This window comes from Zootoca vivipara, chromosome 13 (genome assembly GCF_965207765.1).
Source record: "Zootoca vivipara chromosome 13, rZooViv2.hap1.1, whole genome shotgun sequence".
NCBI lineage: Eukaryota > Metazoa > Chordata > Lepidosauria > Squamata > Lacertidae > Zootoca > Zootoca vivipara.
This window is the reverse complement of record NC_142596.1, coordinates 20,613,696-20,641,084: the sequence shown is the minus strand read 5'-3', so window position 1 is coordinate 20,641,084 and position 27,389 is coordinate 20,613,696. Positions and strand designations below refer to the sequence as shown.

The window sequence follows — 27,389 nt, the reverse complement described above, 5'->3', positions numbered from 1 at the left end:
GCTGTGACCCAGCAGCCCTACCCAGGCCTCAATAAGCCTCCTGTTCTTGTTGCCTGATTGGGCATCCAGAAACCAGGGGAGGGGCTGGGTATATGGCAGAGCAGCGTTCAGACTGCCATAGAATCAGAATTGTAGGGTTGGAAGGGACCCTGAGGATCATCTAGTCCAGGAATATCCAGCTGTCACATATGGGGATTGAACCTGCAACCATGCCATTATCAGCACCATGCTCTAACCAACTGAGCTATCCAGTGTTGATGGATCACATGTTGTTCAGGGCTGTTCTATCCATTCAGAAGAAAACCACCCTGTGGGCTCCAGCACAGTGAGCTAGAATGGGCTGAACAGCACTGAAGTGCGTTGCAGTGCATTTGAGGAGCTGTTTATGTCAACTGATAGCATTTTGCATCACTTAACTAGAATATTCCTTATGGAAGAGTTAAAAGCAGGGATGTCGGAGAATTCCAATAGAAACAGAAACAGGAAATTGCCAATGTTCACTTATTCGTCCTGTGTCCAGAACGGAAATGACTCGGCACAGAAATGTCATTTTTCTCAATCCAGAATTGTTGGCGCTTCTCTTCCAACATGCTGCTTTCAACTTACATTGATTCTGGAGCCTGCCGTCTACAAGTGTGGGTGTGGTTGCCTGATACAACCCTACTGGAAGGATTTTTTTATTTATTTATTTTTTTGACTACGTCAACCCTTGATTTGGTTATCCATGCCTTCTCCTTCCTGCGCTAGCCCCAGGTGAATAAAGAAGGAAGTGGTGATTGCGATCTTGATATACGCCCACCCACAACCACATCAAGCAGGTGTTAATACACACCTCGCCATTGTCAGGACCACCTACATCTGTTTTCAAATGGGCACAATGTGGGGTTATGCAAAATCAATCTACAATGAGCTTTTATTTTCAGAATGAAACCCATTTTCTCAAGACTACATAGAGAAGACTAAAAAAGACTACCAGTACATAGAGACAACATGGACCCAGTCTCCATTATAGATTACAGGAAAAAAATGTTGCATCTTGCAGTCCATGCCTGCAAACAATGAGTAATTGCTTACATGTTTCATGTGATTGTTTCTGTAAATTATATAAGTTTTATAAATTTGTCACAGCAGACAGCAACACAACTAATGTACCTTTTGGTGGAAGACAAACTGCAGTGGGATGGAAACAGCCCAGCATAGAATGGAAAGCACTGCTTTCTTACATCCTTAGTTAAAAGACTATCACATCACACTTACCGGGGAGGGCTTTCATAGCATGGGACTATGGGGCATCGTTGCACAGGTGGACTTCTTAGCTCTGCCACCATTAAATATCTAGGAATGGGTAACAACACTGGGCTGTGCTAGTCTAGACTGTTGGTTGGCCGCTCACAAGGACTGACTATGTTTCCCTCTGGTACAAATGTATTCCTGACACATCAGGGAGGAGACTAGACTAGAATTAACAAACTGGAAGAAGTTCAGAGGAGGTCAATGAAGATGGTCCATGGTACAGGAAGCAGACCTACATAGGATTGCTCTGCATTCATCACCCACCACCTGCCTCTCCTTTGCACACACGTACACACACACACACACACACACACACAGAGAGAGAGAGAGAGAGAGGGGGGGGGCTCCAACCAGACAGAGAACAGTTGTCATTGCCTGTAGAAAGAGTAGTGCCTCAGTTTCCCAGAGCAAAATGCCTTTCCTGCCTACTTGGAAAAGTTGAATGAACTATGTTGTTCACTCATGGAAAAGAGGTAGGAAATAATAGCCCTCTTCTAATACCTGAAGGGCTCACACACAAAACAGGGGGGAAATTAGTTCTCTGCTGCCCCATAGGACAGGACTGGATCTCTTGGATGTAAGTTAGAGGTGGAACACGAGAATAAATTTTCTGGCAGTACGAACAGTTTAGCTTTGGAACAAATTACACAGAGAGGTGGTGGCAATTAGCATTAAGAAACAACCTCCCATTGGCACCAGCAGGAACATCAGAACACAAAAGCCTGCAGGATCAGGCCAACAGCCTATCTAGTCAAGCATCCTCTTCTCTCAGGGCCTCACAGCTCCCTGCTCCCCCTCCTGTCCACATCATCAAGGCAACCATAGTTACTACTCCTCACTGAACATCTGGATAGGTCTTCCCAGCATCAGCAGCTGGGCATAGTTAGAGGATCATGTTCTCTGCGCCTCCATCCCATGTGTTTGGTAGTGCTTTTCAGGATATGTAGTTTTTGCCGCAATCTGTTCTCTGCCAACAATGATGCAGTTAGCAGGGCTGGAAGAGGACCAACAATAGGAGAGGGTCCATGTTCCTATCTGTTGTGGTTAGTTTACTGCTGAGCCCATGTTATTTTACTTGTGCATGGCACACAGATGTCATGGACACAACTGCTGTTCGCGAACAACCTTGGTTTTGTTCTTCCGCAGATGGGATTCCCGTTAAAGTTATGCTGCCTGGCTTTTAGGAGATAGAGGGCTTGCAAGCAACCTGCTCTTCATCACCGCAGAGCTATTTCAGCTTCAGATCATGGTACAGTACATAGTGAGCATCGCTGTCATGGCAGGAATCAGGACAATACCATGCTCTGCCCAACTTTCCAAAATGGAAAGTGCCTTGAGGCCATTGCTCAAAGGGGTTTCCAGTGATAGAACAAGTGCTTTGATTGCATACTCGTCCCTGGCATCTCCAGCTGACGTGATCTCAGCCAGCGGGCCTGGGGAAGACCTCTGCTTGAGGCCCCGGAAGGAGACTGTCACTCAGAGTTAACAACACTGATCCGACTCAGTGTAAAGCAGCTGCATATGTTTCAGATGCTGGGGAAAATAGTTCAAAAGGAGAAATATCTCAAAGTGATATGTACAAAGGATTGCTCAACAGCTGCTTCCCACTCTGTTTCCCACCCAGCGCTTGGATTGCATGGGGGAGAGGCAGCCCCCTACCTTCTTCTAACACTCCCCTTAGCTCTTGCTATCACCTCCTAAAACAGGAGTTGTGATATGACTCCCCTAGTGCCCAAATCTCTCCACCATGTCTTTCTGCGCCTGGTTGTTGAAGACAGTCTGGTCTCTGCACTGTTTTGTTTACTCAGGAGGTTATCTCAGACCCACCCATGTTATGGCCCAAGGGAGGATCTCTCTTTAACCAGTTGTGCCCCCCCTCCAGCTGCAATGCCCTTTTGTTTGGTCAGTTAATCCCTCCTGCCAAAGCAAGAGTTTTGATCTGACACCTCGCCAGGGTCCCCACTACCTTAGAGTCTGGGGAATTGGCTGCAGAAGCTCCCCAGACAAGTGGAACTGTTTTAAGATTTTGATTTATTATCTGGAGAAATATCAGGATCCAGAAGAATCTCAACTCCTAGGCAAAAAAAAGTTCTCCTTCTCCAGTTGTCAGTGGTGGTGGTTCGGTCCTAACTCAAATCAGTATAGAGATTCTTCCAATTTGAGCTGCATACCTTTGTTGTGCTGCTCAGGTTATAGGGGATACAAAGGGGACCTGCACCTCTTAACTTTGTTTGGCAACACCCTTAGTTTGCCGATTTTAATAACAAGGGAAAACAGGGGCAAGGGTGTTAGGGCGTCCAGATTGTAGATTTCAGCAGCTTCCTAAATTCCCTCCACAATTCAGAGTCCATCAACCTAACCACAGTCCCATTCGGATGATACATTTAAAGAGGTGTGACACCACTTTAAGCAGTCATAGCTTCCCCCAAGGAAACATGGGAGCTGTAATTTGTTAAGGGTGCTGAGAGTTGGTCCCCTCCCAAAGCTACAATTCCCAGGGTTCCCTGAGAAGCAGGACTGATTGTTAAACCACTCTGGAAATTGTAGCATTAGGGGGCAAATGGGTCTCCTAAGAACTCTCAGCACCCTTAAACTACAGTGCCCAGATTTTGTTTTTTTTTGGGGGGGGAACATGACTGTTTAAAGTGGTATCCTACGGTAGCATTTTTAATGCCTGGTGTGGATGTGGACCATGTCTACTCAGAAGTAAGTCCTACTGGATTCAAGGAGCTTACTCCCAAGTAAGTGAGGTCGGGACATTTTCCCCAACTGCCAGCAGAGTGTTATTAATTCCCCTTTCTACCACCATCACTTCTCAAGCAATAAAAGTTGCCACTACAAATGAATTCCCGTTTAGTTTATATTTTTACGTGGCTCCCCCCCCCCCCCCCGTTCCATTGTATACTTTTCAGATGGCTTCAGAGCCCTAAGAGCTTGGTAATTTATGAATGAGATTAACAAAGTGTCCTTTGCAGCAAGGGAAAGGTGGGGGGAGAACCCTGTCAGCATTTCACGAGGGGGGGGGAGCAGCATTCTCATTTTCAAGCTTCAAGAAACCTTTGGTGGTGCTCAGCTCCAGCTCCCAACATCAATCACAAAAGACGCTGGTATCCCATTATCTGAAAGCAGGTGCTCACCTGAGGCACAGTGCTTGCCCCTCCTTCCTTAAGGACTGTCTACAGCACAGCTGCCCAAACTAAGCACCCCCCCTGCTCCGCCCACTCCTGCCCTGAGGGGCGACGCCTGCATTAGGTGGGGAGGTGGGAGGGAAGGGGTGGGGTGGGGAGGACAGGCTGTGAAGAATTCCATCCTCATCGGCATTCCTACAGAGCCACAGAAACATTGCAGAAAGTTAACAATGTGACAAGACTGATTGGAAGACTGGGAGGCCAAGCTGAGCCTCACAGAATCACAGAGTGGGAAGGGATCCTGAAAGTCCAACCTCCAAATCATACAAGTTGGAAGGATAATCTAGTCCAGCCCCCTTGCCATGCAGGAATATGCAGCTGTCCCATATTGAACCTGCAACCTTGGCATTATCACCACTATGCTTTAACCAACTGAGCTATCAATGCTCATTCATCACTAAGGGCTAGCAGGGTGACAAGATGCAAAAGGGGCCATTGTTCCTGCAGACTGGAGATTCTTTTCTTTTTTTTTTAAGCCAGCAATTTTAGAATTCTGCCCCCTACTGGTTTACAAGGTGTGCTCTTGGAGCACCCTGCTGTTCCTCAGAAATGAAGCCAGGATTCCCTCTGCAATTCGATCCATAAGGGCAGATCTTTAAGCAGAAGCTGGTCTGCCCTCTTTGCCAGCAATGCAAAGGAGCATCGGAGGAATAGTTTAGCATAGAGTTTCCCAAACACTGGGCCAGAGACGACTAGTGAGCCATGGTACCATGGCCCATCTTGTCCCCTGGCCGTGCAGGGCTAATGGTTACGTTAATGTCAGCACTCCCCATATGGCGAGTCAAGATGGGTGAGGGTCAGAGAAATTTTGGGGGAAGGGGGGAGGCTTCCCTTCTCAAAGGGGAAAAGACCTGAGGAGGTGCTGAGGGAAATTAGAGACAGCAAAAGTTATTGAAAATAAATAAATAAATAGTAGTAGCAGTAGTAACAACAACAACAACAATAACAACAACAACAACAACAACAACAACAACAACAACAACAGAGAATAGAAAGGAACAGAGTAAGAGAGAGTAACTGCAGCAAAAGGAATTGAATGTAAGTGTGCTTTACTTTGAGCCTCTAGCAAACTCATATTACAATATCCCCAGGATGAGCAACATTTGTTTTGAAATACAGGCAAGATAGACTACAGAACTCCTTGCCACACGGAAAACACTGTGGCAAAGAATTTAGCAATGACCAAAGGCTAATTAGGGATCAATAGAAAACCATGTCAGTTAACAGCCACCTAATTAAGCCAGACGTTACCTCCAGCCTCCATCATTTTGAGACTGGTAGGCTTCAGCAATTGTCAGCCCTCTTAAGTAGGCCCCAGGAGTAAAACATTAAGAGCACCTCCTGTTCCAGGGCATGCACCCCAGGCACAGTCTAAAGAGGACTGAGCCTACTCAGGAGCCACAAAATGCTGCTGAGTAGGGTTGGAGTGGGGAAATGGAAAACATGGTGGCTGAAAAGGGAATGGCTGGCTGGCTGTAATTCTGACATCAGAAGCAGGCCAAACTGCTACATTTTTCTTCCACTTGTCAGTACGAAACTGACACCGTAACCTGTAACTAACTGAAAATTGTAATTACAGGTAGGTAGCCGTATTGGTCTGAGTCGAAGCAAAATAAAAAAATTCCTTCAGTAGCACCTTAAAGACCAACTAAGTTTATATTTTGGTATGAGCTTTCGTGTGCATGCACACTTCTTCAGATATGTATCTGAAGAAGTGTGCATGCACACGAAAGCTCATACCAAAATATAAACTTAGTTGGTCTTTAAGGTGCTACTGAAGGAATTTTTTTATGAAAATTGTAAGAGAATGAACAGAGGTTTGCAATGCTGTTCCCTAGCTTGACCAGGCTCCCCACTTTCTAGGTACAGGGGCCCTCCCACCACCTCACATTCCTGTCTCTTGACTCCCTTAACTCCCTGCCCCACCCAACACTCTCTTCCACAGGCTCTCCTTCCCCAAACAACGGCCTCCCGCAACACCAGACTGCGCCCATCGAGGGCAAATTCGCCCAGAGACAAGTACCAGCCCGCCGCAGGCACTGAGGGAAGCGAAGGAGTCTGCGCTGCGGTTGAGCACGTGCCCTGTGTAGAAGCAGAGGCGATCCAAGTCCACTCGGCGGCTTCTTCGGCCCATGCCAATTTCCTCCACGGAGAAACCCGGTGCCAAAAAGTGCCCATTTCGGCGAAGGTTCAAGTAGATGTCAGAGCCTGGATCAGAGCCCAGCCCAGCGGGAAGTCGGACGATCAGCACCTCGGCCTCTTCTTCAGGCTGCAGAGGCACAGAGCGTCGCTTCCTATGCTCCTCAGAGTGGATCCCTCTGACCTGCAGGGAAGGGATCTTGTCAAGGGGCACCTGCTCCGGGATGATCACCACACCCAGGTCCGCATTGGCTGCAAAAAGAGACACACAGAGAGAAAAGAAAGGGGTGGGAGAGCATCAGCAGCCATCAGCAATACAAGCCAGATAACCCAACTCCCAGGTAGAAGGTTATATTCACTGTTAGTTGTAAGGACGCAAGCAGGTGCCTGTTTGGGGCTGCCACCCCATGAAATCTACCAAGTCGGGTTGGTGGCTTGAGATACAGCATCTGCATGGGTCAAATGGTGAGGCTGGGCCACAGGCCAGATGTTCGCAACCCCTGTCTTAATTAAAACCACAACCTCACCAGAGCCAAGCCTATTTTCAGAACCTTCTTTGCCATGCTAGAACCTCCCAGCCTTACACTGGAGTCTGTAAGAAGAGGGCACCTCTGCACATATGCAGAGCGAATCCCCTCTCCAACAACATGCAACCCCCTTTGGTACATTGTGACTGAGAAGGCAGAGCTCTCTGGTCAGAAGTTGAAAATGCTGGACATTTATTATTATTTTTATTATTATTATTTTCTCAGTACTACTACTTTTTACAACTGATCCTTTTTTGTATTTGTCAATCTTTTGATGATGCTTTGTCAGAATTACACAACATCTCTCTGTGTTAAAGGATGGCCCCACTATTTTTCTTTTTTAAAAAAAATCAGACATGGTGGGATTCAGATTTAGGTTCAGGTCATATCCTTCCTATTTCTCCCCCTTTGTTCCTAATCCTCCTTTGTTCCCCACAGGTGTGTGGGGAAGGAGGAGGAGGAGGTCATCTGTGGTTACTCTGTCAACTCTTAACAGCGACGGAAAGCACTCTGCATATGCTCAAAGGCACATAGGAATGGACAAAGGAAGCTGCCATACTATCTGCCCATCCATTTCTGTTCTGCTCTGACTGGCTGGGCCTCTCCAGGGTCTTGGGCAAATATTTCTCTCTCGTCATCAACGCTCTGAACCTCTTTTCTTTAAATGGAAGATGAGAAGGCTTGAACCTGGGACCTTCTGTGTGCAGTGCATTTAATTTATTTATTACATTTATATCCCATCTTTTTCTCCAAGGAGCTCCAGGTGGCATACATTGTTCTCCCCATGTAATCCACAGAACAACCCTGGAAGGTAGGCTGGCCCAAGGTCACCCAGAGCTGAGTAGGGTTTGAACTGCGGTCTTCCAGGCCCTAATTCAACTGACCGTTGCACCACACTGGCTCTCTAAGGAACATAGGAAGGTGACATGGCTTGATATTGTCTACACTGACCAGAGGTAGCTCCGAAGGGTTCCAAGAAAGGGATAGAATCATAGAACGATAAAATTGTAGAGTTGGAAGGGACCTCAAGGGTCATGTAGTCCAAGCACCTGCAACACAGGAATCCTGCCTTGGGTGGGCTTGAACCACCAACCTTCTGGTTTAACAGCCAGACACACTGACCCATTGCGCCACCTGAGTATACATGTTCCCAGCCCTACGTGGAGGTGCCAAGTATGCACAACAACTGCTCTAGCACTGACCTATGGACTCTTCTCTAGCATAGGCTAGGGTGGGGAATCTTAGGTCTCCTGCTAGCATTTAAAGAATCATAGATGAGGATTCTCTAGTCCAAGCATATGCAGCTGTCCTATGGTGGGATTGAACCTGCAACCTTGGTGCTATTGGCACCGTGCTCTATCCAACTGAGCTACCTAAATTCCCTTGGTTCATACACATTCTGCTGCACTTCTGGGTCAGGCCAAGGATTGTCTAGCCAACGTACTCATGATGCTGAAACACAAGAGCCTTGCTGGGCCATGCCAAAGGTCTATCTAGCCAAGGGTTTCCCAAACTTGGGTCTCCAACCGTTTTTGAACTATGGTGCCCATCATCCCTGACCACTGGTCCCGCTAGCTAAGGATGGTGGGAGTTGGGCCTCCAGCTGTAGTTAGACCACAAGTGTGGCAAACCTAGCCCAACATCATCTTCTCACAGTGGCCAAACAGATGCCTGTGTGAGACGCTCAAAAGCGAGACCTGAGAGCCGCAGCACTCTCCCTGCTTGCAAATCCCAGCAACCAGTATTGATGCAATCCTGTGAGCTAGATGGACCAATGGAACAATTGCACTAGGTCTTTCCCATGGGACTTTCGGTAGCCTCTCAGAGCATAAACAGAGCCCAGGCTGGATCAGGCACAAAGTCCCATGTAGCCCAGCATCCTGTTCTCACCGTAGTCACCCACGTGCCTATAGAAAGTCTGCAAGCAGGACCAGAGTGCAACAACTCTCTCCCCCCTTGTGATTCTCAGCACCAGCATCAAGAGACATACATGCTAGAGCACTCATCACAGGTAGACTTATCCTCCATGGATCTGCCAGCCTCCCCTTCTTATTTGCCCCCAGCATCTTGACACTTATAATTTAGACTGCCTTTGAACACAGAAGCTCCATTTACTAGGGAAGCTTGGATAGCTCACTTGGTTACAACGTGGGGCTGATAACGCCAAAGTTGCAGGTTCAATCCCTGTATGGGACAACTGCATATTCCTGCATTGCAGGGGATTGGATTAGAAGATGATCCTCAGGGTCCCTTCCAACTCTACGATTCTATAGTTCTATCTATCATAAGGATGGAAGATGAGTCTGTTGCTGGATGAGGGCAGTGGCTCATCTTGCCAAGCATCCCATTATCCCAGTGGCAAGCCAAATGCTTATAGGAGGCGCACAAGCAGCAGCTCTTTACCCTCCTGCGGTTTCCAGGAACTGGGATTCAGAAGCACAATGCCTCCGGCCATCAGGGTCAGTAGTCATTGACACAGCACCTTTCGTTTAACTTCTCACATATCCTGTACCTACATCCCATGCACTGCCCATTATTTAGCAGCTTAATAAAATAAATAAATGAGATATATTCCCAGATCAAATGCCCTGGTCGTTCTGAGCCAGCTGCAGGCAGAGAAGAGGAGCGAGAGAGAGAGAGAGGTGGTGGCTCTTTTTAATTTTATTTGCCGCCAGTAGCTACAACTTTTCATTTAGTTGTGCAGCATAAAGGGAAAGTGGGGGAGGGAGATAAATAACCGAACAACGCCAGAGTTTTCTTGCATCGTTCAAGAAAAGTATTTTAGATATTACACACACACACAAGGAGAGGGAAGGAGGGAGAGTGTGGAGCGGGGACTCACATTTCACCAAACCTATTAAAAAAGAGGGGAGAGGGGAGAGGGGAGAGAGAGAAGGGGGGGGGAGGTTTGCAAGAAGACCAGCCAGGAATAAAGAATATACAAGTCTGGAAACAGATACATCCTTTTGGATAAGGAAAACTGGGACCAGAGCCATATAACGGAAGGGAGGGTGGAAAAGAGAGAGAAGGAAACGAACATGCCATTTGGCTTTGCAAACTTTTGCATCTTGTTAAGGGGGCGGGGGAGAGATGCAACAAATAGGGGGCTTCCCCAAAATTACTGTATCTCGAAGGGTTGGTGTGCGTTTTTAAAATGCATGCAATTTGCATTCCAGTCCGTCCGTGCCCCCCCCAAACTTCCCTTCCCCGCGCCCGCTTCCAAAATGTCAAATCCAGGGAGACGACATAAGGCAGAAGATTGGGGGGGGGGATCCGCAGAGGCACCCTACCTGTATAGGTGCCCGGTCCGCAGAGCAGCAGTAGCAGCCGCAACAGAAGGGGGAATATAAGAGACAGGAAGGAGCCGTCAAACATTTTATTGCAGCCGAGGGGCCTCCGCAACTGAGCTCTGCGGTGCAGGGAGAAGAGGAGGAGGAGGAAGGCGAAGAAGGGCCGTTGATGGCGGCAGCAGCAGCAGCAGCAGCAGCGGAATCCCGACTTGCAGCGAAGCCCTCCCAGACTTTGGAAAAATTAATTAGCGCTACAAACTCAACGTGGTTTACAGAAAGGGAAGAAAGGGGGGGAGAGAGAAGCGGGGGAGAGAGAGGGAGAGAGCATCTCCTCCCTTCTTCACTCGCAGGTGCTGATTGGAGCTTAACCTCCCGGAGCTACACCTCCTGCCCACTGATTGGTCGTCGGAATTAACACACTCGGGTAAATAGCGAGGTTGTAAAAGGAGAAGCGGTACACGTGGGTTGCGGGCGAAGGGGAAGCGCCGCCGCCAGGTGGCGCTACAGAGGCGGTTGCCGGTTGGTTGGTTTTGCAACCTGGTGGGTTCAGGTGCGCTTAGGTCAGAGGCGGGTTGAGCCGCGCTGCCATCTCGGGCTCTCCTACCAGGTTGACCTGCAGAAGTTCAGCAGGGGACGTTTTACTTGGCTTGGAGATCAGGTGCCTGGGGGAAAAAAAGGGTTTTCCCCTTCTGCGTTTCTGTGCATTGGGCTGGCTGCTGTTTAAAGGCACAGCCACAGGAGTGGCCCAAAAAAGTTGGCAACCCTTATGGCCATGCCGTGATATTCACCTCCGCATGTTAGCTAGCTGTTGAAAGTACAGTACAGGACCAGGAAAGGGTGAGGGGAGATGAAGTACAGTTGATGGATACCTTTTTATAGTATTTATTTTACATACAAAAGCCAGTCTCAAAGGACAAGCGGATTAGGTGTAGTCGTTTTTAATGGTAGATGAGAAGGAATGTCATTGTCAGCAAGTGTGTGGTTTGTCACGAGAGAGAGAGAGAGAGAGAGAGAGAGAGAGAGAGAGAGAGAGAAGCTGTACCTGCAGAAAATTCTCTCCTTTGCCCAGCTAATAAAAGCCCTGCATCCCTGCCATCCTTCTTTTGCCTCCAGTCACCTTGCCAGAATGATTAAGTTTCAACTGGAAAGAGGTCAGGGCAGAGCCTTTTGGGAAACACTTCTTTGACCAAGAAACACTCTGAGGCTGGGGACTTGGAGGAGTCTGCAAGAGTAAACTGCTCAAAGTTTGCTTGCCTGTGTACAATATTTATTTGCGTCCTGCTTTCAGAGGTGACTGGTGCCCATTTGAACTGGTAGGGCAATAGCAGTAGGTGATACCAGAGCCAATGACAGGAAGAGCCACCCAATTCTCTGGCTGCCAGTTTGCTTCTGGGAACAACTCTTCAGAAACGCACCATGCTATGCCCACGGAGGTTGACTCAGTCCTCAAATTATGGACAGGTAGGAGGACCCTTAATGGCTCAGAACCAGGATACCCGAGGAACTGCTGGAGGGCACCAGGTTGGGGAAGGCTGCTGTAGGCTGATAGATCATGCCTGGCTCATCCAGTAATGGCTATATGGAGGGCCTGTGAGGATGTGCTCTCCATGCAGAAGATCCAGAAGTCAACCCCTGGCATCTTCAGGCACAGTTTGGAAACACTCCTGTCTCGAATCCCCAGAGAACTGCTGCCAGGAATTGTAGCCAAACCTTCCCTCACCTGTTACCCTCCAGCTAGTTTAGAAGACGGCTCCATGAAGTTCTCTCCTGTGAGGGGTCTAAATGCAGCATGAAGGGATCCCTGGAGGGCAACAGCTGCCTTCTCCTCCAGACTGGGACACCGTCGCCAGCTCTGCTCCTGGAGCTGATCTGGGGCAAGGCAGTCAACCACCAGGTTTTGTGATAAAAAAAATGGGAAGAGGGCATCCGGGAAGATGGCACCCCAGATTTTGTCTTCAAAGTGTTGGAGGGTATGCTCTCTTGTACTAATAGTACTGTCTACTTCTTCTTCCTCCCCTATGTATTTCCAGACATGACCCAAACCATTTACTGACCTTGCTTTAGTGCCCAGACCTTCCTTTACTCCCAGACTTGCACTCTCCTCTGGGTGCTACTTGACCACCTCAAGTTATCTTATAGGAAACAAACCCTTCCACTGCTCCTTGTTCTACATTTTATTCTCTCTCTCTCTCTCTCTCTCTCTCTCTCTCTCTCTCTCTCTCTCTCTGTCATTCCTCTTTGTCATTTTAAATATCCAGCAGAGAAGCCAAGTTTTGCAACCATTATTGCAAAGTTAGTAAGCCTTCAGAGACATCAGGCATATGTTATAGACATCTTTGCAATAAGAATCCCTTTGGCTCTTGGCCTGGAAAGCAAGGGTTAAGTTGGCTGCTCATCAAAGTAACTTTCCTCCCTACATCCCTTCCCCTCTTCCAGATAGCATCTCTGGCTTCCTCTCAAGGGGATATCTATGTAGCATTGTACTTGTGACAGCGAAGCTTCTGAAACAGATTAGCTGCTGTCCAGTTTCGCTGAAGGCAGGGAACATTGGCAGTTTGGCTGGGGCTGAAACTTCCCATGGACTGAAAGGGACAGTATTAAGGACTGAAAGCTTTGGAAGGAAACTCAGGAGGTGGGGAAACTAAAGGGTAAGCAGCCTGGGGATAAGATACCCGTGTTTCTCCGAAAATAAGACACCGTCTTAAAATTATTTTTCCTTAAAAAAAAAACCACTCTGGCTTATTTTCAGGGGATGTCTTATTTTTTTATTAAGTACGGTACAGTTTAACCTACAAAGTTAAACTGCCTATCAGTATGTCTTATTTTCGGGGTATGGCTTATATTCCTTGAATGCTTAAAAATCCTGCTATGGCTTATTTTATGGCTATGTCTTATTTTAGGAGAAACAGGGTAGTTTCAGAGGTCATCTCTGCCACAAACTTGCAGAATAACTTTATGGTCTTAGCCTGTGTGTGAGAAACTCTTGAAGGTTCCAGGGGAAGGTCCATATAGCATCTGCTTTGCATTCAGGTGGCCCTAGGTTCCTTCCCCAGCATCTCCAGGTAGGGCTGGGAAAACCTGGAAAGCCACAGCCAGTAAGTATAGACAGTACTGAGCTTAGACCAATTGTCTGTCTCAGTAGGAGGCAGCTTCCCATGTTCCTTCCTGTGGTTGAAGGAAGTGTGTGATGGAACATAGGGCAGTAATATGCAGAAAAAAGTAATTGAAGCAGGAAGAGTTTTGAATGAAAAGGCAACGAAGACAGGCAACCGTGGTGAGAATGGGGTTGAACTTTTGCTTCTGCAGATTAAGTTATTATGCTCTCCAGCCACCCATGTTTGTCCTTGTGCTTAATGCACAAGGCTGTAGATCTGGCCTGGGACAATCACCTTGTAAAGTCTTGTGAGTCTGAGACACTATCTGCGTTGGACTGATGCCTGATCAGTCGTTGTGTGAATGGCCTCTGGACCCAGAGTAAGTTGGATCCTTTCAGCCACATCCCTGTTTCTGGGGGAAGCAGAAGAAGCTTGCAGAGCTAGTGGTGCATGGGGTGTGTGCCTAATTGCATCATCAGGTTTGTCGCGGGGTCCACAGCTGTCCTTCCCAAGCATGGTTTGAACGAAGTGGGTGGGTAATACAGAATAATTGAACCTTTGGCATATCTATTTGATATTCTGCCCATTTTAGCTAGGCAGCAAAATGGTGCTGATCATCCCAGGCAAAATCATCTGGGTAGCACAGAGCTTGCTGTCAACCCTAAAAAACACTTAGGCATCACATATAAAATGCTCTTGTCTGCTAGCTGGTTGATTTTTGTGGCCTTCCTAGAGAACAAACACATGGCAACATAGTCATGACTTGATGCCTTTTCTCATGAGTGTAAAATGAGAGTCATCATAGCGATCCACACTTAAAAGTAGAAGTGGGCAAATGTGTCCTCTTTTTTGCTCTTCAAAATATGGCAACCCTACGCCCTATTCCTCTCAGCGAGTTATAATTCCCAGAGTTCCCTGGGAGGAGGGATTGATGGTTAAACCACTCTGGTTCAAACCAGAGCTAGGGTGTGAATTCTGTCCAAAGATCCCTAGATCGTCGCAGAAATACAACACCCAGATCTCCTGGATTGGGAGTTGTGTTGATTACTAAGCTTTGAGCCTGTTTTAAACTAATATAGTATAGACCAGCAGCAGCTAGCTAGCCTCTGGCCTGTGGACCAGCTTTGGCCCGCCAGACCCTGCAACCTTATCTCCTGATCTGATTTCCTGTGCTGGCTGGGAATGATGGAAGTTGTAGTTCAAAACGTGGGTTGTGGAAGGCCGGCACAAACAAACCTTTAAGAGAAAGCCTGGTTCGCCAATTAATAAAATTGGACGGACTGCTGACAGCCCAATGAATTCTACCTATAATTAACTCTACATGGTGTGTTGCTCATTTCATCCTATAAAGCAGTCGTGGCGGGCTAGTCTATAATAACCAAAGACTCAGACCTATAATCAGAGTTGGCCATCTTCTGGATGATTTGGAGGGGGGGCAGTATGGGAAGTACACCACAATTTCTATTTTGTATCAATAAAAGATGTTTGGTTCTTATGGATGTGTAGATAGGTTTGAAAACCCAGAGTCAGTGTTGACAAGATTTTGCAGTGACCTCTGAGCTTGGCCAAGCTACATCTCTCTTCTTTGTTGCCTCTGTTTACTTGACAATACTAATTAAATGTTTCGCTGTACCTCTCTCCTTTCTTCTCCACTACCACGACACTATCAGTTCTGGTCACTTGCAATCGTAATTATGCAAAACTGGGCTCAAGATACGTTGTTCAAATCAAGGAAATTTGTTCAAATTGAGGACAATGCATGTATTAAATGAGTACATGTATTTGCATAATGTGTTGCCTGTAAACAAATGTGCATATCCAGGTGATATAAAGGCAGCGAAGTTTGCAGGGGTAGGGAGACCTCCAGGTGTCATTTAAGTCCAATTCCCAGATGGCCAATGATGGCTACAGTAGTCACAGTCCAGCAACATCTGGAGGCTCGCCAGGATCAGGCCCCTAGGAAAGGGGAATGTTTCATAGTGTTTGGGGGCAACCTGGCAGATTCCATTATGCATCCTGACAGTCATTTGTTACAAAGTAAATGGAGATGGGGGGTGTTTTCTTCACCATAGTCCCTTAAGCATGGTCCTCGCCTTCTCCTATACAGAGAAGTGTGACTCTACCGCCACCTAGTGATCATTTTTAGCAATACCAAAACTGGTACTGAGGCTGCAATCCTACACACACTTATGTGGAGTAAGTCCCCTTTGCCTGAATAGAGTTTAATTCAAAGCAGACCAACAGCAATAGGAGGAGGATGGGATATTATTAGCAAATGGCACCAATACTGCACTGGCTGCCAGTTAGTTTCCAGGCCCAGTTCAAAGTGCTGTATTTGACCTATAAAGCCTTAAACAGCTAAAGACCCCATATGAACTGACCTGGACCCTGCATTCATCACCTGAGGCCCTTCTTCAGATGATACCCTTCTTCGTGTGCCCTCTGCACAAGAGGTCTGTAGGGCAGCAACCCGAGAACGGGCTTTTTCTGTGGTGGCTCCCGGTTTGTGGAATGCTCTCCCCAGGGAGGCTTGCTAGGCGCCTTCATTACATATCTTTAGGTGCCATTGTTCTTCAGTCAGGCCTTTGGCTGATTAAACAATCTATGCTTTTTAAACTGTGGTGGTGTTGAGGATTATTGTTTTTGTTTGTTAACGTGTTAGGTGTTTCTGTGTTTTTATGCTGTAAATTGCCCTTTGATCCTATGATGAAGAGCAATGTATACATTTTAATAATAATATGATTGTTTCTGGGATGGGGATTGTGCCTTCTTCTTCTTCTTTTTACTTTGGAAGTTGTTTGTTTGCTATATAGGGTTAACCGCTTTAAGCATCTCAATTGGTGGGGGAAAGTAGGATAGACATTTTAGGACCAGTAAATAAATACTGATAAAGCACGATCCAATTGCAATTAAAATTCTTATATAGCCAGATACTGAAAATAAAAAATATAGTGCACTGTGCTGTTGGTCGTGAAACCTTTTGCACTGGTTGGCTGAGCTTCTGTGATGACAAAGTGTTCGCAAACATTCTAAGTGTTCAAGGAACAAAGCTGACAATCTCCACTGTCCAGTAACTATGAGGGAAGAGACTGTTGTTGGTCTGGCTGAGATTTAAAATTCACAGAGGCAAGAGCAGCTTTGTGGCTCAGGCAAAGGACAGTGATCCTGGAAAGGAAGGGTGCTGGGAGTCAGAGATCCACGAGGCAAAGTTGCTTAAGTAATGGTTCAGAGTAGGCAACAAATTGAGGAACTGATTGGTGAAGGAGAAGGCAGTATGAACCAAATGCAGAGGATGAGAGTGGAACAGGGGAAAAATATTTTTCAAATATTAATGTGAAGTCAATAGCCCATTCTTTGGCTGATTTCTTGCATTGTGGCTGTTCCACTGGGTGATGCTAAAGAGAGCCAGTGTGGTGTAGTGATTAGAGTATTGGACTAGGACCTGGGAAACCTAGGGTTCAAATTCCCAATTGGCCATGAAGCTCATTGGATGACCTTGGGCCAGTTACTGGCTCTTAGCCTAACCTACTTCACAGGGCTGTTGTGAGGAATAAAACGGGGAGGGAGAGAACCATGTGGGCCACCTGAGCTCCTTGAAGGAAAAGTGAGATATAAATGTGATAGGTAAAACAACAACAAAACAGCAGTCATCAGTCTGTGGTGACCGATCACACAGTTTTTAATTGGGCAGTTTTGGAGTCTCCCCCCCTTTAATTCTACCTCTGCAAAACTTAGGGTTCCCCCCTGAGGCTGTTGATGCTTCCTCCGCCACCGGCTATGTGTTGGGGTGGGTGGTGCCATTTTTGCCTCCTAGAAGTGGCCGTCTGAGCAGGGATATCAGAAACAGAGGGGAGGGTGACTGATAGCAAAGACTCTTGATACTTGAGGGGGGGTCCCGGCTTGAGACAAAACATGTACAGTACAAAGCCAAAATAGTGTCTTAATGGTCAAAGGCCTGGAAACGATGCCTTATGAGGAACGGCTTAGGGAGCTGGGCATGTTTAGCCTGCAGAAGAGAAGGGTAAAGGGTGATATGATAGCCATTTTCAAATATATTAAAGGATGCCATATAGAGGAGGGAGAAAGGTTGTTTTCTGCTGCTCCAGAGAAGCGGACATGGAGCAATGGATTCAAACTACAAGAAAGAAGATTCCACCTAAACATTAGGAAGAACTTCCTGACAGTAAGAGCTGTTCGACAGTGGAATTTGCTGCCAAGGAGTGCGGTGGAGTCTCCTTCTTTGGAAGTCTTTAAGCGGAGGCTTGACAGCCATCTGTCAGGAATGCTTTGATGGTGTTTCCTGCTTGGCAGGGGGTTGGACTGGATGGCCCTTGTGGTCTCTTCCAGCTCTATGATTCTATGATTCATCATCATCATCACCACCACCAGAAGGTCAGGTGAGCCTTACCCAGTGGCCTCCCAAAATACTTGAGCCCTCGGAATGAAAATGCGCCTCCTGAACATCAAAGCCAAAGCTTGCTGCATTTGGTGCCTTCTTATTCCGTGGGACGCCTTTTGAACTTGCAATGAATGAAGAATGAGGAAAAGGGAGGCAGAGCCCCACAAACAATTGACAGCTGAGCAAAAAGCAGGGCGAATGGGGAAGTTGCTAGCTGAGTAAATAGATGATATATCTTCTCCGCTGGGGGGGGGGGGAGTTGGGAGCAACCGAACATCAGCAATGTTGCCCCTATAGCAGATTGTTATGACTTCACGTTCAGAGTGGGCAGAGAGGAGAAGTCATATGTTGAAGCTCAGGCCACTTTCTTTGGCCTCACCTTCTAATAAACCCACAGCCTCCAGTAATCCTGTTGAGGGGGGGGGAGAGGGGCTGTCAGCTAAATAAACTTTCAGAACCCTACTGGAGTCCTCTGTGGTCAGGGAGGAGGGAGATTAGGTGCCTTTGATCTCCGCATCTCTTTGATTGGGAATCCCACTCTTTGACAAGGGATTAACGTCAAGGTCTTCACTTCCTCTCTGCTGCTTAATACCTAGGCTGACTTAGAAGACAGGGTGGAAAGCAGAAAGGTTGCCCCCCTTTTCTCCCTTGCAGGGGGTCCTAGAGTACTTGCCAGTTCCCACCCCCACCTCAAATCTCATCGCTGCAGTTTAAGTTGGAGGCTTTAAACCAGGCACGGGGCTCCTGTGGTTCTCCAGATGTGGTTGAACTCCAAATCCCATCCACCCAAGAGCTGTAGTCCTATAGTATCCATGTCCAGGTGTGGTTGAACTTCAAGTCCCATCCATCCAGGAGCTGTAGTCCTATAGTATCCGTCTCCAGGTGTGGTTGAACTCCAAATCCCATCCACCCAGGAGCTGTAGTCCTATAGTATCCGTCTCCAGGTGTGGTTGAACTTCAAGTCCCATCCATCCAGGAGCTGTAGTCCTATAGTATCCGTCTCCAGGTGTGGTTGAACTCCAAATCCCATCCACCCAGGAGCTGTAGTCCTATAGTATCTGTGTCCAGGTGTGGTTGAACTTCAAGTCCCATCCATCCAGAAGCTGTAGTCCTATAGTATCCGTCTCCAGGTATGGTTGAACTTCAAGTCCCATCCATCCAGAAGCTGTAGTCCCACCTCCAACCCTGTTCCCATCACCACTTTTGGTCTGTTGCAACTGCTCTGTTATGCATGCTGCCAACACCAATGGCTGGATCGCCAATAGCTAGCAGAAGCCACAGTTCAGATTGAGGAGTCCATTGGGGATGAAAGGCCTCAGGCAAGCGAAGGTGCATTGAGGCGAAGAACGTAAAAGCCTACTGGATCGGGCCAATGACCCAATTAGTGCAACATCCTGTTCTCACAGTGGCCAACCAGATGCCTGTGGGAAACCTTCAAGCAGAGCTTCAAGCACAAGAGCACTCTCCCCTTCTATAGCTTCCAGCAACTGATGTTCAGAAGCATTACTGCCTTCAACCATGGAGGCAGAGCACAGCCATCGTGGCTAGTAGCCTTTGATAGTCCTCTCCTCCACAAATATGTTGAATCCGTTTTGTGTTTTTTTAAAGCCATCCAAATTGGTGGCATATCTGTCTCCTGTGGAAGTGAGTTCCATAGTTTAAATATTCCCTGAGGCAAAGTTCTAAGCAAGGCTAAGCCGTGTTAATATGAGAGACTGTACTCTCTCATGTTTACTGTTTACATGGTGTGGAAAGTGGGCCTCTTCATGTATGATTTTCATACATTTTGGTGCATGGCTGCGTTTTTAAGTACCATAATTCTTCTGAAACCATTTTTTAATAGTTCCAGCTCGTGGTCATCACCTCTGGCTTTTTTGTAGGTGTTCAACAATATATGCATCCTTAGGGATCTTCTATTCATGTGCTTTAAATACTTCTATCACTAATGGTCAACTCATTGTCTGAGCATCTGCAGCTGAAGGAACTAGGCAACAAACCCCTGTGGAGACCCTGTTTTTCTTTCAAAATCAGCAAAATGCAATTTCTTTACCTTTCCCTCCTTCACAGTTTGGGACATGCATAACGCCAAAACTCACATATTCCCCTTTGTTTTTGGATAACTCAATGGGAAATCTAAATTATAATACATGGACTAGATGAATCCCAAGCCGGAATTAAGATTGCTGGAAGAAATATCAACAACCTCAGATATGCAGATGACACAACCTTGATGGCAGAAAGGGAGGAGGAATTAAAGAACCTTTTAATGAGGGTAAAAGAGGAGAGTGCAAAATATGGTCTGAAGCTCAACATCAAAAAAACCAAGATCATGGCCACTGGTCCCATCGCCTCCTGGCAAATAGAAGGGGAAGAAATGGAGGCAGTGAGAGATTTTACTTTCTTGGGCTCCTTGATCACTGCAGATGGTGACAGCAGTCACGAAATTAAAAGACGCCTGCTTCTTGGGAGAAAAGCAATGACAAACCTAGACAGCATCTTAAAAAGCAGAGACATCACCTTGCCTACAAAGGTCCGTATAGTTAAAGCTATGGTTTTCCCAGTAGTGATGTATGGAAGTGAGAGCTGGACCATAAAGAAGGCTGATCGCCGAAGAATTGATGCTTTTGAATTATGGTGCTGGAAGAGACTCTTGAGAGTCCCATGGACTGCAAGAAGATCAAACCTATCCATTCTGAAGGAAATCAGCCCTGAGTGCTCACTGGAAGGACAGATCGTGAAGCTGAGGCTCCAATACTTTGGCCACCTCATGAGAAAAGAAGACTCCCTGGAAAAGACCCTGATGTTGGGAAAGATTGAGGGCACTAGGAGAAGGGGACGACAGAGGACGAGATGGTTGGACAGTGTTCTCAAAGCTACGAATATGAGTTTGACCAAACTGCGGGAGGCAGTGGAAGACAGGAGTGCCGGGCGTGCTATGGTCCATGGGGTCACAAAGAGTCGGACACGACTAAACGACTAAACAACAACAATTTTTTCTCATATATGAACTTTCATCCACACGTTCCCTCAATATACTTTAAAAAAAAATAGTATACATCTTTTGGCTGGAGAGCAGCATTGCAAATTTTAGAGGAGTATGAATTTCAAAAGATAGCTGTGATTTAGGAAGTGGAGATTAGGTAAGTTTACATTAACATCTGAACTGAATTCCTCCTTCATCTCTAGCACATAAACAAACCATGATACAGTATATTGAAGAAGTTCTCTGTCTTGGTTCATTATTTGGATTGTACTGTAAGATTTGATATTGTCATGAATTTAGGGTTGCCATATTTCAAAAAGTCAAAATCCGGACACAAAAATTGTTAAGCTTTTTTTTTGCCCCAAAATCTTCCTGGACATTTCAGCAATTTTCACCCGGACACTGCTTATGTCTGGGAAATTCCAGGCATATGGCAGTCCTACAGGAACTGTCAGGACAACAGGGAGGAGGAAGAGGATCCTGGCTACACCCCTTAGGACACACCGGGGCAAGCAGGGGGTGGGGACAGAAGTACTCACAGAGTGACGGAGGATAGCGAAGGGCTGGGTGTCAGTGCACAGGAACCAGAGCAGCAGAACACTGCAGGCTCTGAGAAGTAGGGAGCAATGGGCTCCAGGAGGCAGAGGAGAGCAATGGCCCACAGCCCAGCTCCCTAGCTGGCCAGGTGGGGCTCGCTAGCTCTGGGAAGAGGTGTGTGATTCCTCAGCTGGAGTAGGCTTGGAACAGGTGAGTGTCACCTGCCTCATCAAGCCCAGATGTTGCAATCAGCATGCAAAGTACACAAGTGAAGCAGAGCTGAGGGGTCTGCTCAGCTGCCCTGTTGAGGGACGTTGACTTGAATGCTCCTGGACTTCTATGGGACCATGCTTTGGGTTTGACTCCGGACTGTGTTTCCTGACCTTTGGACTTGTGTGGATTGACCCCTGGTCTTTGAACTTTGGATTTGACACACTGACTTGCTGCCAGGTAGGCCAGGGGTTCAGGACAGATCCAGAAGCTGCAGTTAGTGTAGAATGCTGCAACATGACTGCTGACAGGAATGAGGCCTTGTCAGCATATAACACCTGTGCTCAGAGATCTGCCCTGGTTGCCGATACGATACCAGGCAAGGTTACTATTAGTATATAAAGACCTGTAGTGGTGGCAATTGTATTAGTGCCCATTCTGCTGATATGTCAATCAGCCAAATGTGGGGTAACATACCCTCTAACACAGGCACCCCCAAACTTTGGCCCTCCAGATGTTTCAGACTACAATTCCCATCATCCCTGACCACTGGTCTTCTTAGCTAGGGATCATGGGAGTTGTAGGCCAAAACATCTGGAGGGCCGCAGTTTGGGGATGCCTGCTCTAACATATTTCTGATGAAAATAGGGACATCCTGAGGGAAAGTGGGACATTCTGGGATCCAATCAGAAACTGGGACAGCTTCTGTAAATCCGGGACTGTCCCTGAATAGGAACACTTGGAGGGTCTGGGGTAAGGCAATCTCCACTTGAATTAGCTGGAACTAGGATCTTTCCTATCCACCATGCATTTCCAGTAATAAACTTAGCTTTCCTATTTTCCATAGTCAAGGTCTTGGGGTTCTCCTCCAAGCAGGGATTTCAGTGCAGAGTTCAAACTTCTGCTGATACATTTAAACTCTAATTGCCACCATTTAAAATATCATCTCACCCATTATATGCCCCCCCAAATCATTCCACTCTGCAGGAAAGGGCAGATAGAATCTCATCAGGAAGTATCCTGTATGTATTGTATAGAAATGGGGCCTTTAGTGTGGTGGCTCCTTCCCTTTGCAATTACCCCCACTACACACCAGGTGGTTCTTTATTTTCTTATTATGGTTTTTTTTTAAAAAAAACATATGGAGTTGTTTTTAATTGCTGATGTTCTTATTGCAAAATCATGTATCAGGTATTTTACTGGAAACCATTCATTAAAAAAAACTAAACCAGGCTATCATCATTACAATGGAACTGATGTAACACAAAGAAGATGAGACAACACATTTTTAAAAAGGTTTATTGAAAAACCAGTCTCTGTACTGGAACCTCAAGTACAACATCCTGAAGTCTTAAAGGAATAATAACTTCCACCCACCCACAGACTGCATGTCCATATCTGCACTGGATCCTGGTATTCCTTGACCCCTCTGTTCTCCTCACCGATCCTATTTGGACAAGCAGCCTTGCCAGGCCCTGGTGGGGCCCTCTTTCACACCCACCCATTTTTCTAATACACAGTAGCACAAGGCTCAAGATCCCTGGCTCGCCCCTTCTCTTCATAGGAAGCTGCCTGATCCTGGCCTATCTTGCTCAGTTTTTGCCTTCAACGGCTGGCAGTAGCTCTCCAAGGTTTCAAGCAAAATACTTTCACCAGCCCTACCTGAACATGCTGGAGATTGAATCTGAGCCTTTCTGTGTGCAGAATGAGTGCTCTGCGACTGAGCTACGGTCCTTCCCCAACCAGTCACTGGTCCTACAGGCTACTTGCTGTTCACCCGGTCTCAGATGCTGGCCACTTCCACAAGGCTCCTCATCAATCCATCTGGTGCTGCTGCTGCTGCTGAGACAGGAGTTCAGGGCTGTTTCCTGACCCGTTTCCTTTCTGCCCCTCTTTCATTCCCAGCTGACAGTCAGTGACAGAACTGAATACACCAAGTCATTGCTAAGAAGTGATAGCTCCTTGCAAATGGTGGTCCTAGGTTTCCACCTAGGATTGGTCCATCAATAAGGCTAGTCCTAGCTCTCTTGAATGTAGCAAAGAAGCAACTCCCTGGGCATTTTCATATAAAGGCAGAGGTAAATATATAAATAAATACGTACACATGTTAACAGGTAGGTGACGTTGCAATTTATACATAGAGAATACACACACATCCAGCCCCCTCCCAGACCAAAGAGGAGAGGTTTTACAACACTTGTGCGGTTCAAATGGGGAGGGGGGGATAAAGTCACGAATACAGAACCAATAGTACTGTTCCTCTAGCTCAGCCTTCCCAAATCTGGGGCTGATAGTAGTTCTAGTCCAAAAAGATTTCAGGGCACCAGATCGGAGAAGGCTGATCCAGAAATTGCTGCTGTCCTTTCTCCCTACCAGATAAGCAGCCAAATGAGTTGGGGGTTGGGGAGACGCCACCTGTGGAATCTCTTGGGGGATTAATTGTGTAACCTCAGAATAATTATTTCTGGTTTCCTCAGGAACTTTGGTTTCCTCTGCACTTTGGAGCAGAGACGATGCAAAATTGAGAAGAGGCCAATTCTAAAGTAGGAGTCAGTGAAGTTTCACTAAGTGGTGTCTCATGCACTGGGCAGTTGTTTGGCAAAGTGGTTGCTGGTGCCCAGTGGGAATGGGAGACAATAGGTGGCACCAAAGTCATTGACAGGCAGAGCCAGTCCCTTACCAGTTGAAAACAAGAAGGTGAGGGCTAGCTGAGGACACAGTAAGGTTTGTAGGGCAGTGCCCCATTTGCCCTAATGGACCATCCTCCACTGGTTTGGTCTCAATTTTCTGCGCATAATCCATTATTTTAACTGACTCTTGTCATATGTAACAGTTGCTCACCTTTCTTTTCTAAGCTTTCTTCTGCCTATAATTCAATGGCTGAGACCATACAACACCAGTCCTGAAAGACCTACATTGGCTCCCAGTACATTTCCGAGCACAATTCAAAGTATTGGTGCTGACCATTAAAGCCCTAAACGGCCTCGGCCCAGTATACCCGAAGTAGCGTCTCCACCCCCATCATTCAACCTGGACACCGAGGTCCAGTGCAGAGGGACTTCTGGCAGTTTCCTCACTGCAAGAAGTGAAGCTACAGGGAACCGGGCAGAGGAGGGCCTTCTCGGTAGTGGTGCCCTCCCATCAGATGTCAAGGAAATAAACAACTATCTGACTTTTAGAAGACATCTGAAGGCACCCCTGTTTAGGGAAGTTTTTAATATTTGATCTTTTATCATATTTTTAATATTCGGTTGGGAGCTGCCCAGAGTGGCTGGGGAAACCCAGCCAGATGGGCAGAGTATAAATAATAAATTATTCTTATTATTCTTATTATTAATGGGCCAACCTGAAACAGAGGCAGTCGTGGACTCCAGATGTGTTACTTGGTTTCTTGGAGGATATATTTTTTTTAGAGAGAGAAAGCAGCAGGCTTCAATGGACACCTCACTGCAAAGCAGTGTAACAAAAACATAAAGGAAGAGGAATTCTTTATAGGATTTCAAGGCATCATCAAATGAGCTGCTTTCCTAAAAAAAATAAAAAATACAATTCCCACTTGGCACAGCTGAGCTGAGAAAGAAGCAATATAGCCCAACCCAAGGCCTTCCATGCCCTTCAACTCCAGAATGATCTATGCATGGGATCACTGCCACCCACAATTTGCACAAGGCTGCTGGGGGCCCAGCAAGGAATCTCTAACTCAAGAGGTAGGAAGGTGGTGCTGAGCTGTCAGGAACCACCTGGGCTAGGACCAGGAGCTCCCAGCTCTCCATGCAGCCACTGTGTGGTAAGCCACCAGATAAGCCATTTGGACCATCTTCCAGGGCAGAGAAGGCCTGTAGCTCCATGGTATGGCATTTGCCTTACATGAAAAAGGCCCCAAGTCCAATGCCCGGCATCTCTTGGTAAAATGGGGAAAAGAATCCTATCTGAAACTCTGGAGAACTGCTATGTAGACAATGCTGAGCAAGATAGACCTGACTCAGTCTTCCTATGTTCTCAAGCTCCCCACACACAGGGTGGCCGCTGGGCCCTCCCACAACTTCTTGTGCTTCTACCATCAAGTAACAAACCAACTTAACAACAATTCCCAGAGTGGCTTAATGGTCAATTCTGGAGAAAAAGAACCTTGGTAGAGTTTGGTCCGCGCTGTCTCTTCCTAAGGTTAACCCTCCCAAGAAAGAATTAGAAGCAATTCTCAGGTAAGCAATCAACCAATAAAAGGCTTGAAACTCAACAAAGATGGCCTAATGCCTTACTGAAAAAATTCTGGTGGCAACAACTTCCATCACATAAAACTCCGCACTTATGAAACCATGTTAAAACATTATTAGAGACTCGGCAAAACTGTTTAAAGCGCTTATCAAATTCTAAGTGTGTGAGCAGCTCGGTTTGAAACGATGACACTCCAAGACTGTTTGGCGATCCTTGAGAATTCTCAAGAGTTGAAAAGGTCAGGATTGCCATGTACCCGTATGCAGTGTGTTAGAAAGTGGCCCATTAAACACATTTTGTCGAGTTAAGCAAATTATTCTTGCTCTTTTAAGAAACTGGGCTCTCTTCCAGCTCAACTGGCCGGCAATAAAATCAATCATGGACTCCAGTTAAGATGTTGACGCTAAGCTCTCTACTGTAGAATGGGTTTCAGGCGCAGCAAACAGCACCCCAAGGAGAAGGCGCTGGCAACACGCTAATGATTATTGTTGTTTAGGAGAGGGTGGCTCAATCCATTCTTGCTTCCGTTTTTGATGCACTCCTCTTCGACATCACTGAAAGAATCTTCTTCTTCTTCATCACTCCTTTCATCTTTCACGTGCTAAGTGGGGAGGGGAGGAAGAGTATTAGTCAACATTCACAGATGCCAACACACACATCCTTCTGCTGACGGCAGCAGAACATATAGTTAAACGAAAGGACATGGGCTGTTGTTCAGAAGGAATGGAAACAGGCTACTTTGATTCAAGAAAGAGGTGGCAAATCAGAGGTTGAAACTGATCTGAAAACACTCGCGCCAAATCTGCACCCTACACTGGAATCCTCACGTTTAGAAACTCAATGTACAGATTCAATTACATCGTCCCAGGTTACATTGCACTAAAACAGAGGCCAAAGGTGCTTGAGAACAAAGAATAATTTGGTAGAAAATACAGAGGAGGAGGAGAAGAAAAAACAGGTCAGGGGGAGCAAAGGCCTTTGGGTCAGAAAGGAGAGGTAACATGGTAAACCGTTCAAATGGATCTGTGTCATTTTTTCTGCCCTTGAGCAGCAGGAAATTCCCACACCTATACAGAGTTACTCAGTTGTAAGAACTGAATCATGTAAAACTGGAACTCTCATGAACAAGTAGGATGCAGAGGGACAGTGAGTGTAGCAGTACCAGTACATTGTCATTGTCTCACCAGTACCCCTCAGGGCTGGGCAACTGTCAATTTCAGTTTCCCTCAGTTTCTCATTTTTCCATTCTTATGTTCAGTTCTCCACATGTTCACAGGCATTTGAAAATTCATCAGTGTTTAAGTCTGAATTTCTCCCAGTGAACACCCATAGCTGTGTGAAATAGCTGTGCGACTCTACCATTGCACTTTAAAAGTGAAGCAAGTTCCATCCACCAATCTCTTGCAGGAGGAAATATTCCCAGTGCTTCCATTTCAGTCTTTTCCAAGCAACATCAGTGCAATCCCATGCATCTCTACTCAAAAGTAAGCCCTTGTGAGCCCACAGGTAAGTG

At 46.6% G+C, this 27,389-nt stretch overlaps 2 protein-coding genes across 4 annotated transcripts in view; both read right to left on the bottom strand.

The window, feature by feature from the left end:
• ADAMTS17 (ADAM metallopeptidase with thrombospondin type 1 motif 17) overlaps positions 1-10,779 on the bottom strand; it is a 167,607-nt gene extending 156,828 nt beyond the window's left edge. For both annotated transcript variants that reach the window (XM_035130683.3, XM_035130684.3), the window contains exons 1-2: positions 10,438-10,779; positions 6,505-6,872 (exon numbers count right to left, since the gene is read on the bottom strand). In XM_035130683.3, the coding sequence (XP_034986574.1) occupies positions 6,505-6,872; positions 10,438-10,522 (453 nt within the window). In that variant the 5' untranslated portion in view covers positions 10,523-10,779. The remainder of the gene's footprint in view (positions 1-6,504; positions 6,873-10,437) is intronic.
• Positions 10,780-22,944: 12,165 nt separating this feature from the next.
• The window catches only part of CERS3 (ceramide synthase 3), a 57,420-nt gene continuing 52,975 nt past the window's right edge, over positions 22,945-27,389 (bottom strand). For both annotated transcript variants that reach the window (XM_088656892.1, XM_035130782.3), the window contains one exon: positions 22,945-26,477. In XM_088656892.1, coding sequence (XP_088513018.1) covers positions 26,352-26,477 — 126 coding nt within the window. In that variant the 3' untranslated portion in view covers positions 22,945-26,351. The remainder of the gene's footprint in view (positions 26,478-27,389) is intronic.